Below are 13,486 nucleotides of genomic sequence, written 5' to 3'. Positions count from 1 at the left end.
TATTAATTTTATTTATAAATCAAAACCACAAGTCACACTGCTTTATTTTCCAAGACCTCTGCCTCACAGCGACTCTACTATTGAGTAGAGAGTTGAGCTTCACTGCTTCTCTCAATGGCTTCACTGCTGCAAGTTATGTCGTAAACAGGAGCTTCCAGCAGAGGGCAGAGCACACAAAGACAGAAGTGCTGACTGACTGTTTGGGTCTGTGGTCGTCTGTGATGCTACCAGAAGCAATCGTGGTGTTAAAACTTAAAATCAGCTTGTTAGCAGTTGAAAGTGTACTGGAGACAATACTGGAAGTTATCGGTTATCGGTCAGCTGTAGCTTCCAATAAATTTTTTGGTGGTTTATTGGTTTAGCTTTATAAAAGATAACTTTTTAGTTAGCTGATTATCTGTTATCAAAGCTAACTTTCTGGTTAGCTGTGCTCACCACTGATGATATGTGACGTGAGTTTTTATTAATCGGGACATTTGTGCTTTTATTAAACCGGACATTTGTTATGACATAAAACTGGACATTTTATGATATGTGACGTGAGCTTTTATTAATCCGGACATTTGTGCTTTTATTAAACCAGACATTTGGTATGATATAAAATCAGACATTTTATGATATGTGACGTGACCTTTTATTAATCTGAACATTTGTGCTTTTATTAAACTGGACATTATCCTGCCTATTTTTGTACAAATACTGACAATTAAAAAAAAAAAGCTATAGCAGATCATTTTAATGGTTATTTTGTTAACATGGGTAAAAACTTAGCAAATTCAATCGCATCTTCTGAAACGTGCTCCTTGGATCACAGCAAAACAATAGAAACAGTTCGTGATTCAATGTTCATTAGAGGAACAGATGAAAAAGAAATTATTGACATAGTTCATAAACTTAAGGGGAACAAATTAACTGATAGTGACTGTTTTGATATGTTTTTCGTTAAAAATATTATTGATTGCATTGTTAAGCCTTTAACATATATCTGTAATTTGCCATTAATGACTGGGAAATTTCCTTTCAGAATGAAAATAGCTAAAGTGATCCCATTGTTCAAATTTGGTGACAAGCATGTTTTTTTCCAATTATAGGCCAATCTCCCTCTGACCACAATTTTCTAAAATTTTGGAAAAGATTTTTGAAATTAGGTTAAATGATTTTTTACCTAAACATCATATCCTTAGCGAGCAGCAATCCGGTTTTAGAAAGAATCGCACTACTTCACTGGCTGTGATGGATTTCGTCGAAGAAATTTCTAACGTGACTGAAAATAAGCAATATACTGTAGGGTTTTTTTTTTGTTTTGTTTTTTTGATTTACAGAAAGCATTTGATACTATAGATCTTACCATGCTACTGGACAAATTACAGAAGTATGGTATCAGGGGATTGGCACATGACTGGATAGTGAGCTACTTAGACAGTAGGTATCAGTGTGCCCACTTTGGTGGGACAAATTCTGAGTTTTTGAAGATTACTCTTTTGTATATTAATGATATATGTTTGGTTTCTAAGTACATAAGTTGTATTTTATTTGCGGATGATACGACTGTGTTTTTTGTACAGCTCCTGGACAAGATGGAGAATTTCTTGGTGTTCATATTGATGATAGATTAAGCTGGAAAACTCATATTAAATCTAAAATGTCAAAAGCCATTGCAATTCTGCATAAAGTCCAGGACTTCCTCACTCAAGATGCATTAACCACTTTATATCATGCATTACTGGTTCCATATATAACATACTGTGTCGAGGTTTGGGAAAATACATACAGAACTAATACTAAACCAGTTTTATTCTGTTGCAAAAGAAAGCTATAAGAATTATCAGTAATAAACCATATCGAAAGCCAACAAATCCATTATTTGCTTGTCTGCAAATTTTAAAGTTCTGGGACTTGGTTGATTATAGTACAATACAGATTATGTATAGTCAAAAATAAGCTTTTGCCTCTACATGTCCAGGATCTGTTTAAAATGAGGGATTCCAGCTACAGTTTGAGAGGAACATTATTATTTGAGAAATTGAAGATCCGTACTACTGTTAAAAGTCATTATGTTTCCATCAGGGGTGATAATATTTTGAATAATTGTCCCGATAATATTAAAATACTTGGTGCACTGGTTGGTTTTAAAAGGCTTTACAAAAAGAACATATTGACCCGTTACAGGTTGATCACATCGCTACACTAGCTTGGGCAACTGTGATGCCATTGTTCCCTCACTTGTTTTGATCTGAAAATTATACCCGTCAACAAAAGATCAGTCCTTAACAATATAGTTTGTTTGTTTCTGTATGAATGAATTCAATGACTACAGTCAAAAGTCCACCAATGCATTGAACCATTGACAGACCATAACGTTCAGGCTATCGCTCTAATGGAATTAGGTTTGATGAGATTTACTTTTGTTGACAGCTTAGACAACATGTAATGCATCTTAATATTACCAAAATGCCGCAAAAAAACAATGCTTGTTACGTCATTGATTGTCATCCAAGATTTCATACGATTATTTAGGCAGATTTAGCAAACATTAATAAAACAAAACAAAACCATGCGTGCAACCATGGAACAATGAGCACATCAAAGTAACTCAGATTCTACAACTATAACTTCTACAGTTCCAGACTGCATCCGTTTGACAGTTCAATGACATACCCGCCGACGTTTGAGGAAGTTAAACACCGATGGCACAGCGTTCTCCCTGAGCCGAGTCGTCTGTCCTGTCCGGTCAAAGTCTCTTTCAGTAAAATGTACTGAACAAAGAACATTGTGATGGCTTGGCATCCACAGGCCTCCTTTCTCATCACGTCTATGTACAGCAACAGCCCACTGCTTCTTTTTCTCTTCTTCCTTTGGAAAACTTGGACAAAACAAACAAACAAAAATTCAACTTTTAGATCTCAATTAAAGTAGCCATTCCCAAACGTAAGAATGCCGGAGACCACTTTAAAATCTGAAAATCTTCTGGGCCACATGCAAACTTTTAATCATAATTTTAATCGAGACACAAGATTTTTTTAATTACTTCTGGCTACATTTTAAAAATAAATATTTATATTTGTTTATGACCTCTTGAGAAGGGGCCCAACGGGGGGGGGGGGGGGGCTCACACTTTGGGAATCACTGCCTTAAGTGCCAACTTCTTACAACAGGACAAAAGGTAGAACAACTTTGCAAATTTGCATGGGGCAGGCCTGTGGAGTCTTAAAATAATCCATTGCTGATATGGAAACAAATCAGAAAGACTGTTTCATTCTATTGTCTTTCAAAGGACAACAAGGTCAGGTCAGGTCATTGAGCACATGCTGGTGACGTATTTCACTGCATCTGCCTGGATGGCAACCACCGAGGCAGAGAACCAATCCATCCCCAGCTCTTGAAAGTAATCATCGGCCTGCTGCAGCCAGGTGACATGGGCGTCCCCTTGGTCTTCTCCAACTGTGGCACATGTGAACAGGAACACGCCCAAAGAAACACATCACATGACCAAAATGTCATAGCTGACATTCCCTCACAATGCAAGCAATACTCCTGATAGTCTCTCTAAGCTACTGTTCATTTGACACAAAGTTATTCAAGTGGTACACAAGGAGCTTCCTTTTAAAAGACATCTAGTTATCCAGCGTCTTCATATTTCGAAATATTGCGACATCTCGAGTACGTGATTTTGCCCACAAGGAACAGCTTCCGGTTTGTTCTAAGAATTGTTGTAAACTCTGTGGCTCTTTTGTGGGAATGTGTAGCATGATCTCGTGAATCCAAGCTCCTTCCCTTAACAGATGAGTTGCTGGACAATGGAGCAGCACAAAAACTACCAGTATGAAACACTTTCCTTCTTTTCAGACCAGTTATTTTGGGTAAATCATTAAAAAAAAAAAAAACTGAATTTACAGAATTTCTGAATTTCACACCAAAAATGGTAGTGCATTGTGGGAAAATGATGGTGCATTTATGGAGATGTGAAGCCACTGGATTGCCTTAGATCCTTAGTGTCCAAGTCTTACAACAAAGTTACAAAAGGTGAAAACAAAAAACATTTTGAAGTGTAAAGAATTTCAATGACTACATTTGATCACTCAAAGATTTATATGAGCGAAGCTCGCTCTTGTGGTAGACGAAGGCACAAACCGGAAATGACACAAAACAATCCGGAAATAGTACAAAAAATCTGCTCAGTGGGGGATAAAGCCACAAACCGGACAACACTGTCATAAAAAGCCGTAAAAAGCCACAAACCGATGGTAGACGAAGCCACAAACCAGAATTCTAATCCAATTACATTTTTTTCCGCAAATCTGATTGGTTAATCGTGTGAGATTTCAGATTGTATAATATCAGGGTAACAGTGGCAAAATATTTGACCGTTTCACATTTGGATGTATTACTCCACACCCTGACCGGTGTTCTGACGAGATGTCATTTCTGTCGACAGGCCAGCCCTCCGCGCAACTGCACATGCGCATGCATGCGCAATATTGTCAGGACGCGGAACTGTCGATTTATGCGATGAAACACAGCATTCGACAGAACACCGGCTGCACGCACTGCTATGCAGATGTCATAATGGCGCTGTTAGCTGAGAGCAAAATGTCAAAATGGGTGAATTTATGCTAAGATACGAAAGTACTGACGTGGACTCTGACACAGAATTACCGTTTCACATTAGATGGATTTTCACATTTGATAGATTACTCCACGCTCTGACCGCTGTTGGAGCGACGCTGCCTCATGGTAAGCCTCGCAGACCGAATTACCTACAGAAAAATAAACCGTGCAAATGATGGAATTGGAATAGAATGGGAATAACCCCCTTGTGCCTAATGATTTGCGGATGTTCATGCTGTTATATGATCACAAATATCCGTTTAATATCTGCTCAATTTGCGACCGTATAACCAGCATGAATGTCCGCAAATCAAACACAACAGCGTTATTCACTAAATGACATGGTGAGATGCTGCTCATTCATGTCCTCAACACACACACACGCATATACAGTAGTGTTCAGAATAATAGTAGTGCTGTGTGACTAAAAAAATTAATCCAGGTTTTGAGTATATTTCTTATTGTTACATGGGAAACAAGGTACCAGTAGATTCAGTAGATTCTCACAAATCCAACAAGACCAAGCATTCATGATATGCACTCTTAAGGCTACGAAATTGGGCTATTAGTAAAAAAAGTAGAAAAGGGGGTGTTCACAATAATAGTAGTGTGTCATGCAGTCAGTGAGTTTGTCAATTTTGTGGAACAAACAGGTGTGAATCAGGTGTCCTCTATTTAAGGATGAAGCCAGCACCTGTTGAACATGCTTTTCTCTTTGAAAGCCTGAGGAAAATGGGACGTTCAAGACATTGTTCAGGAGAACAGCGTAGTTTGATTAAAAAGTTGATTGGAGAGGGGAAAACTTATACCCAGGTGCAAACCATTATAGGCTGTTCATCTACAATGATCCCCAATGCTTTAAAATGGACAAAAAAAAAACAGAGACGCGTGGAAGAAAATGGAAAACAACCATCAAAATGGATAGAAGAACTAGAACCACTCAGAGAGTGCAAACCTCCGCCAAGGCCATGGGGTCACTGACGCCATAACATCTACACGCCGTGGAATCATTGAACCTAAAAAGGTCTAACAATGATGACTGCTAGTAAAAAAAGTTTCATCTGCTGTGACTGGATAGCATGTATCCTTAGCACTTGGCATCACAGTTTATTGCAACTTGCACCTTTCCCAGAAGCTACTATCATCTGAGCACTGATATTGATATTGCATGTGCTTATAGACAAAAACAAATAAGAGACAAAATTCAATTTATTATTCAACTAAACTGCAAATATATGAATTTTTCTTAACATGAAACACTTCTCTAAATAAATAACAGTAAATTCTGAAATAGAACAATTTTTTAAGTGTTGCATGTGCTACAAAAGGCCATACGGTCACTGACCCTAAAGAGATTTCTTCCTTGGCACAGTGATCTATTCAACAATTCAGTGTTACAACCAAAACTATGATACATACACTTTTCTTTCCTTTATATTTGACATCCTTGACCATGAAAACATACCACTAGAACTTGGAATCACTTTTATGTCTTTATTAGTTTAAAAGTTATTGTATAAAAATGATTTTTCGGTAATGGCGGTTTTCTTCTGGATCTAGCTCCATAACACTTGAAGCTACATCAAATCTAATGACACCTTACTGAATCAGTACAGATTCAGCTACAATTTGGTGTTAGTTGTGCATCTCTAGCTTCATTTGTCACCTCACACTGACACATTTTCTATTTTCCCTATATTTTTGCATATTCTGGATCACCAGATCCAGAATCCGGATCTGATCATCACCAAACTTTGTTGTTTGATAGAACATTTGACTATGTTACACCCTAATTTTTTTTCAAGCCTTTCTGCCTTGTTTTTGTGGAGTTAGAAACTAGAATGTCAAAATTCCCCCTATCCCGCAATGGTGAAGAATCCTTTAAAAAATTCCTGGATCCGGATCATAATCCGGGTCACCAGTAAAATTTAATCACTTGTTCCTCTTGTCATTTCCAACCACTCCACAAAATTTCATCAAAATCGGTTCAAAACTTTTTGCGTTATCCTGCTGACAAACAGACAGACAAACAAACAAACAAACTTGACCGAAAACATAACCTCCTTGGCAGAGGTAATAACCAGAATGGCAAAGGCTCACCCATTGATCAGCTCCAGGATGATCAAAGACAGTCTGGAGTTATCTGTAAGTACCGTGACAGTTAGAAGACGCCTGTGTGAAGCTAATTTATTTGCAAGAATCCCCCGCAAAGTCCCTCTGTTAAATAAAAGACATGTGCAGAAGTGGTTACAATTTGCCAAAGAACGCATCAACTGGCCTAAAGAGAAATGGTGGAATATTTTGTGGACTGATGAGAGTAAAATTGTTCCTTTTGGGTCCAAGGGCCGCAGACAGTTTGTGAGACGACCCCCAAACTCTGAATTCAAGCCACAGTTCACAGTGAAGACAGTGAAGCATGGTGGTGCAAGCATCATGATATGGGCATGTTTCTCCTACTATGGTGTTGGGTCTATATATCACATAACAGGTATCATGGATCAGTTTGGATATGTCAAAATACTTGAAGAGGTCATGTTGCCTTATGCTGAAGAGGACATGCCCATGAAATGGGTGTTTCAACAAGACAATGACCCCAAGCACACCAGTAAACGAGCAAAATCTTGGTTCCAAACCAACAAAATTAACGCCTCACAGATGTGAAGAAATCATGAAAAACTGTGGTTATACAACTAAATACTAGTTTAGTGATTCACAGGATTGCTAAAAAAAGCAGTTTGAACATAATAGTTTTGAGTTTGTAGCGTGAACAGCAGATGCTACTATTAGTGTGAACACCCCCTTTTCTACTTTTTTTTTTTTTACTAATAGCCCAATTTCATAGCCTTAAGAGTGTGCATATCATGAATGCTTGGTCTTGTTGGATTTGTGAGAATCTACTGAATCTACTGGTACCTTGTTTCCCATGTAACAATAAGAAATATACTCAAAACCTGGATTAATCTTTTTAGTCACATAGCACTACTATTATTCTGAACACTACTGTACACACACACACACATATATACACATACATACATATATACATATACATACACATACATACATATATACACATACATACATATATACATACATACATACATACATACATACATATACATACATACATACATATATCAATCAATCAATTTTATTTTTATATAGCGCCAAATCACAACAAACAGTTGCCCCAAGGCGCTTTATATTGTAAGGCAAGGCCATACAATAATTATGTAAAACCCCAACGGTCAAAACGACCCCCTGTGAGCAAGCACTTGGCTACAGTGGGAAGGAAAAACTCCCTTTTAACAGGAAGAAACCTCCAGCAGAACCAGGCTCAGGGAGGGGCAGTCTTCTGCTGGGACTGGTTGGGGCTGAGGGAGAGAACCAGGAAAAAGACATGCTGTGGAGGGGAGCAGAGATCGATCACTAATGATTAAATGCAGAGTGGTGCATACAGAGCAAAAAGAGAAAGAAACAGTGCATCATGGGAACCCCCCAGCAGTCTACGTCTATAGCAGCATAACTAAGGGATGGTTCAGGGTCACCTGATCCAGCCCTAACTATAAGCTTTAGCAAAAAGGAAAGTTTTAAGCCTAATCTTAAAAGTAGAGAGGGTGTCTGTCTCCCTGACCTGAATTGGGAGCTGGTTCCACAGGAGAGGAGCCTGAAAGCTGAAGGCTCTGCCTCCCGTTCTACTCTTACAAACCCTAGGAACTACAAGTAAGCCTGCAGTCTGAGAGCGAAGCGCTCTATTGGGGTGATATGGTACTACGAGGTCCCTAAGATAAGATGGGACCTGATTATTCAAAACCTTATAAGTAAGAAGAAGAATTTTAAATTATATTCTAGAATTAACAGGAAGCCAATGAAGAGAGGCCAATATGGGTGAGATATGCTCTCTCCTTCTAGTCCCCGTTAGTACTCTAGCTGCAGCATTTTGAATTAACTGAAGGCTTTTTAGGGAACTTTTAGGACAACCTGATAATAATGAATTACAATAGTCCAGCCTAGAGGAAATAAATGCATGAATTAGTTTTTCAGCATCACTCTGAGACAAGACCTTTCTAATTTTAGAGATATTGCGTAAATGCAAAAAAGCAGTCCTACATATTTGTTTAATATGTGCTTTGAATGACATATCCTGATCAAAAATGACTCCAAGATTTCTCACAGTATTACTAGAGGTCAGGGTAATGCCATCCAGAGTAAGGATCTGGTTAGACACCATGTTTCTAAGATTTGTGGGGCCAAGTACAATAACTTCAGTTTTATCTGAGTTTAAAAGCAGGAAATTAGAGGTCATCCATGTCTTTATGTCTGTAAGACAATCCTGCAGTTTAGCTAATTGGTGTGTGTCCTCTGGCTTCATGGATAGATAAAGCTGGGTATCATCTGCATAACAATGAAAATTTAAGCAATACCGTCTAATAATACTGCCTAAGGGAAGCATGTATAAAGTGAATCAAATTGGTCCTAGCACAGAACCTTGTGGAACTCCATAATTAACTTTAGTCTGTGAAGAAGATTCCCCATTTACATGAACAAATTGTAATCTATTAGACAAATATGATTCAAACCACCGCAGCGCAGTGCCTTTAATACCTATGGCATACTCTAATCTCTGTAATAAAATTTTATGGTCAACAGTATCAAAAGCAGCACTGAGGTCTAACAGAACAAGCACAGAGATGAGTCCACTGTCCGAGGCCATAAGAAGATCATTTGTAACCTTCACTAATGCTGTTTCTGTACTATGATGAATTCTAAAACCTGACTGAAACTCTTCAAATAGACCATTCCTCTGCAGATGATCAGTTAGCTGTTTTACAACTACCCTTTCAAGAATTTTTGAGAGAAAAGGAAGGTTGGAGATTGGCCTATAATTAGCTAAGATAGCTGGGTCAAGTGATGGCTTTTTAAGTAATGGTTTAATTACTGCCACCTTAAAAGCCTGTGGTACATAGCCAACCAACAAAGATAGATTGATCATATTTAGGATCGAAGCATTAAATAATGGTAGGGCTTCCTTGAGCAGCCTGGTAGGAATGGGGTCTAATAAACATGTTGATGGTTTGGATGAAGTAACTAATGAAAATAACTCAGACAGAACAATCGGAGAGAAAGAGTCTAACCAAATACCGGCATCACTGAAAGCAGCCAAAGATAACGATACGTCTTTGGGATGGTTATGAGTAATTTTTTCTCTAATAGTTAAAATTTTGTTAGCAAAGAAAGTCAACCAGGTTTCTGTAAGGCAGAATAAATCAATATGTTGATCAATTATTATATCATTTACCAACAGGGACTTAGAAGAGAGAGACCTAATGTTTAATAGACCACATTTAACTGTTTTAGTCTGTGGTGCAGTTGAAGGTGCTATATTATTTTTTTCTTTTTGAATTTTTATGCTTAAATAGATTTTTGCTGGTTATTGGTAGTCTGGGAGCAGGCACCGTCTCTACGGGGATGGGGTAATGAGGGGATGGCAGGGGGAGAGAAGCTGCAGAGAGGTGTGTAAGACTACAACTCTGCTTCCTGGTCCCAACCCTGGATAGTCACGGTTTGGAGGATTTAAGAAAATTGGCCAGATTTCTAGAAATGAGAGCTGCTCCATCCAAAGTGGGATGGATGCCGTCTCTCCTAACAAGACCAGGTTTTCCCCAGAAGCTTTGCCAATTATCTATGAAGCCCACCTCATTTTTTGGACACCACTCAGACAGCCAGCAATTCAAGGAGAACATGCGGCTAAACATGTCACTCCCGGTCTGATTGGGGAGGGGCCCAGAGAAAACTACAGAGTCCGACATTGTTTTTGCAAAGTTACACACCGATTTAATGTTAATTTTAGTGACCTCCGATTGGCGTAACCGGGTGTCATTACTGCCGACGTGAATTACAATCTTACCAAATTTACGCTTAGCCTTAGCCAGCAGTTTCAAATTTCCTTAAATGTCGCCTGCTCTGGCCCCCGGAAGACAATTGACTATGGTTGCTGGTGTCGCTAACTTCACATTTTGCAAAACAGAGTCGCCAATAACCAGAGTTTGATCCTCGGCGGGTGTGTCGTCGAGTGGGGAAAAACGATTAGAGATGTGAACGGGTTGGCGGTGTACACGGGGCTTCTGTTTAGGGCTACGCTTCCTCCTCACAGTCACCCAGTCAGCCTGCTTTCCCGGCTGCTCGGGATCTGCCAGGGGGTAACTAACGGCGGCTAAGCTACCTTGGTCCGCACCGACTACAGGGGCCTGGCTAGCTGTAGAATTTTCCACGGTGCGGAGCCGAGTCTCCAATTCGCCCAGCCTGGCCTCCAAAGCTACGAATAAGCTACACTTATTACAAGTACCGTTACTGCTAAAGGAGGCCGAGGAATAACTAAACATTTCACACCCAGAGCAGAAAAGTGCGGGAGAGACAAGGAGAAGCCGCCATGCTAAATCGGCTAAGAGCTAGTAGCTACGCTAAGCTAGCGGATTCCTAAAAACACGCAAAGTGAATAATGTGTAAATAATTTAGAGGTGATTCAGCAGAAGGAGTGCTTTAGTTAAGGCACGTAAAGATTACACTGGGAAACAAATCGTAATCTAGATAACTAGATCAATCTAACTGCGCAGATTAAACAGCTAACAGATACAGCAAAGCACCGCTGTGCTCCGGAACAGGAAGTGATACAATACCGCAGTGAGAGCCAACCACCAGTAGAGGCAAACAAAACCAAAAACCATACATACATACATATATACATACATACATATACATACATACATATACATACATACATATACATATACATACATACATACATACATATACATATACATACATACATATACATATACATACATACATATACATATACGAGGTCTGTCCATAAAGTATAGGTCCTTTTTATTTTTTTCAAAAACTATATGGATTTCATTCATATGTTTTTATGTCAGACATGCTTGAACCCTCGTGCGCATGCGTGAGTTTTTCCACGCCTGTCGGTGACGTCATTCGCCTGTGAGCACTCCTTGTGGGAGGAGTCGTCCAGCCCCTCGTCGGAATTCCTTTGTCTGAGAAGTTGCTGAGAGACTGGCGCTTTGTTTGATCAAAATTTTTTCTAAACCTGTGAGACACATCGAAGTGGACATGGTTCAAAAAAAATTAAGCTGGTTTTCAGTGAAAATTTTAACGGCTGATGAGAGATTTTGAGGTGATACTGTCGCTTTAAGGACTTCCCACAGTGCGAGACGTCGCGCAGCGCTCTCAGGCGGCGTCATCAGCCTGTTTCAAGCTGAAAACCTCCACATTTCAGGCTCTATTGATCCAGGACGTCGTGAGAGAACAGAGAAGTTTCAGAAGAAGTCGGTTTCAGCATTTTATCCGGATATTCCACTGTTAAAGGAGATTTCAAATATGTCAGTCATTTCAAAAGATTTTCGTTTTGTCCAGTATTTACAAATAAAACAGGTCAACGCATTTACATCTGAAAGCCTTCCAAGGCGGTTTGCTCTCTTGGTTGTGTCCGCCGTTTCTGGAAGAATGCTGTGCCTTTCTGAGGTCTGAGTGAGGCTCTAACCTGACGTCTCAGCAACCTTTCATATTATTTTAAATGGTTTTGGGTTAAGAATAGGATAATGGTTAGGGTTTTGTGAAATACATATTTGGAAATTTGAACACCTGCTTGAGACAAAGTGTTTGCACATGTTCAGGAATTTTGCGCAGTGTGCTGAAGATGAGCAACCTCTTGTTCTGTTTGATAATAATTAGGCAACGCTTTACGTCAGCAAGGGCAGGCGCAGCAGCATCTGGTCTCATCACTTCATGTGGCATCTGTATGTGTCACAGCAGATGCTGTTTTTGTATTTCTCACAGCACTTCCTGTGGCACTTCCGGTGGCATTTTTATGTGCTGTAGCACATGCTGGCATTTTGTATTTCTTGTAGCACTTTTGGTGGCATCTTTGTGCTGTAGCAGATGCTGGTGTTTTCTGTTTTATTTATTCATTTAATTGTTTATGTCAGACGTGTACATGTAAATACATTATAGATTATAGGTGAAAAAAATACAAGTTTTAAAAATCTTCAAACGCGTTCGTTCATTAAGTTCCAGCAATGAGGATAAGTAAAAATCAGATCTAACCAGCGATACAAATAAAACACCAGCATCTGCTACAGCACAAAGATGCCACCGAAGTGCTGTGACAAGATGCTGCTGCCGCAAAATGCACCTACTGTCTCTCTTACATTAACAAAACATCTTTGAAGCTCATACCAGGAAAGACGTTTACGAAAAGTCGATTTGTACCTTTTCCATGCACACATATGGGATATATCACGTGTCTTTCCATGATTGTAATTGTACCTGCGCTAACTTATATGGCTGAACTTTTGAGGTAGTAATTTTTCACGGTCAGTCGTCTCTGTGACACAATTAAGCTGACAAGAATCTGACCCGATATAACGTAGAAGCATTTAGCAAAAAGACAATACCCACTCACCGATGGAATGTTATTTTTCGGTCTGAACCATCTTGTAACTCTTTATCAATTTTTTTACGTCGATTTGTGCAACCGACTGCAGCACAATAAGCAGGCATTTTGCTGTGACGAGTCCCTCACAAGATGGCGGCGACGCTTACGTATCGCTCATAGAGTTAAATAAACAATAGAAGGGACACCGAGCTCGTTTCTATGATAGATGCAAGCGCCATCTTGGAAAAGAGCAGCAATGCATGTCACATACAACCCATCTTAAAAGTCCAAGTACATTAATACTAAGACACTTATACTTTAATATTAAAACTTGTACTTTAGTATAGTTGTTACGTCTTTCTGCCATAAAGTACTAACACTTATTATGCACTTGGAGCAAGATATACTAAGTCAAGCATTGAC

The 13,486-nt window shown here is 39.2% G+C and overlaps 1 protein-coding gene across 1 annotated transcript in view; it reads right to left on the bottom strand.

The window, feature by feature from the left end:
- The window catches only part of LOC117514447 (THAP domain-containing protein 6-like), a 41,484-nt gene extending 28,286 nt beyond the window's left edge, over nucleotides 1–13,198 (bottom strand). Inside the window, exons 1-2 of the mRNA XM_034174917.1 lie at nucleotides 13,091–13,198; nucleotides 2,659–2,863 (exon numbers count right to left, since the gene is read on the bottom strand). Of these exons, the coding sequence (XP_034030808.1) occupies nucleotides 2,659–2,863; nucleotides 13,091–13,188 (303 nt within the window). The 5' untranslated portion in view covers nucleotides 13,189–13,198. The remainder of the gene's footprint in view (nucleotides 1–2,658; nucleotides 2,864–13,090) is intronic.
- Nucleotides 13,199–13,486: the final 288 nt, after the last annotated feature.

The sequence above is a fragment of the Thalassophryne amazonica genome, chromosome 7 (assembly GCF_902500255.1).
Source record: "Thalassophryne amazonica chromosome 7, fThaAma1.1, whole genome shotgun sequence".
Classification (NCBI taxonomy): Eukaryota; Metazoa; Chordata; class Actinopteri; order Batrachoidiformes; family Batrachoididae; genus Thalassophryne; species Thalassophryne amazonica.
The sequence above is the reverse complement of the archived record's forward strand: the minus strand, read 5'-3'. Positions and strand labels throughout refer to the sequence as shown.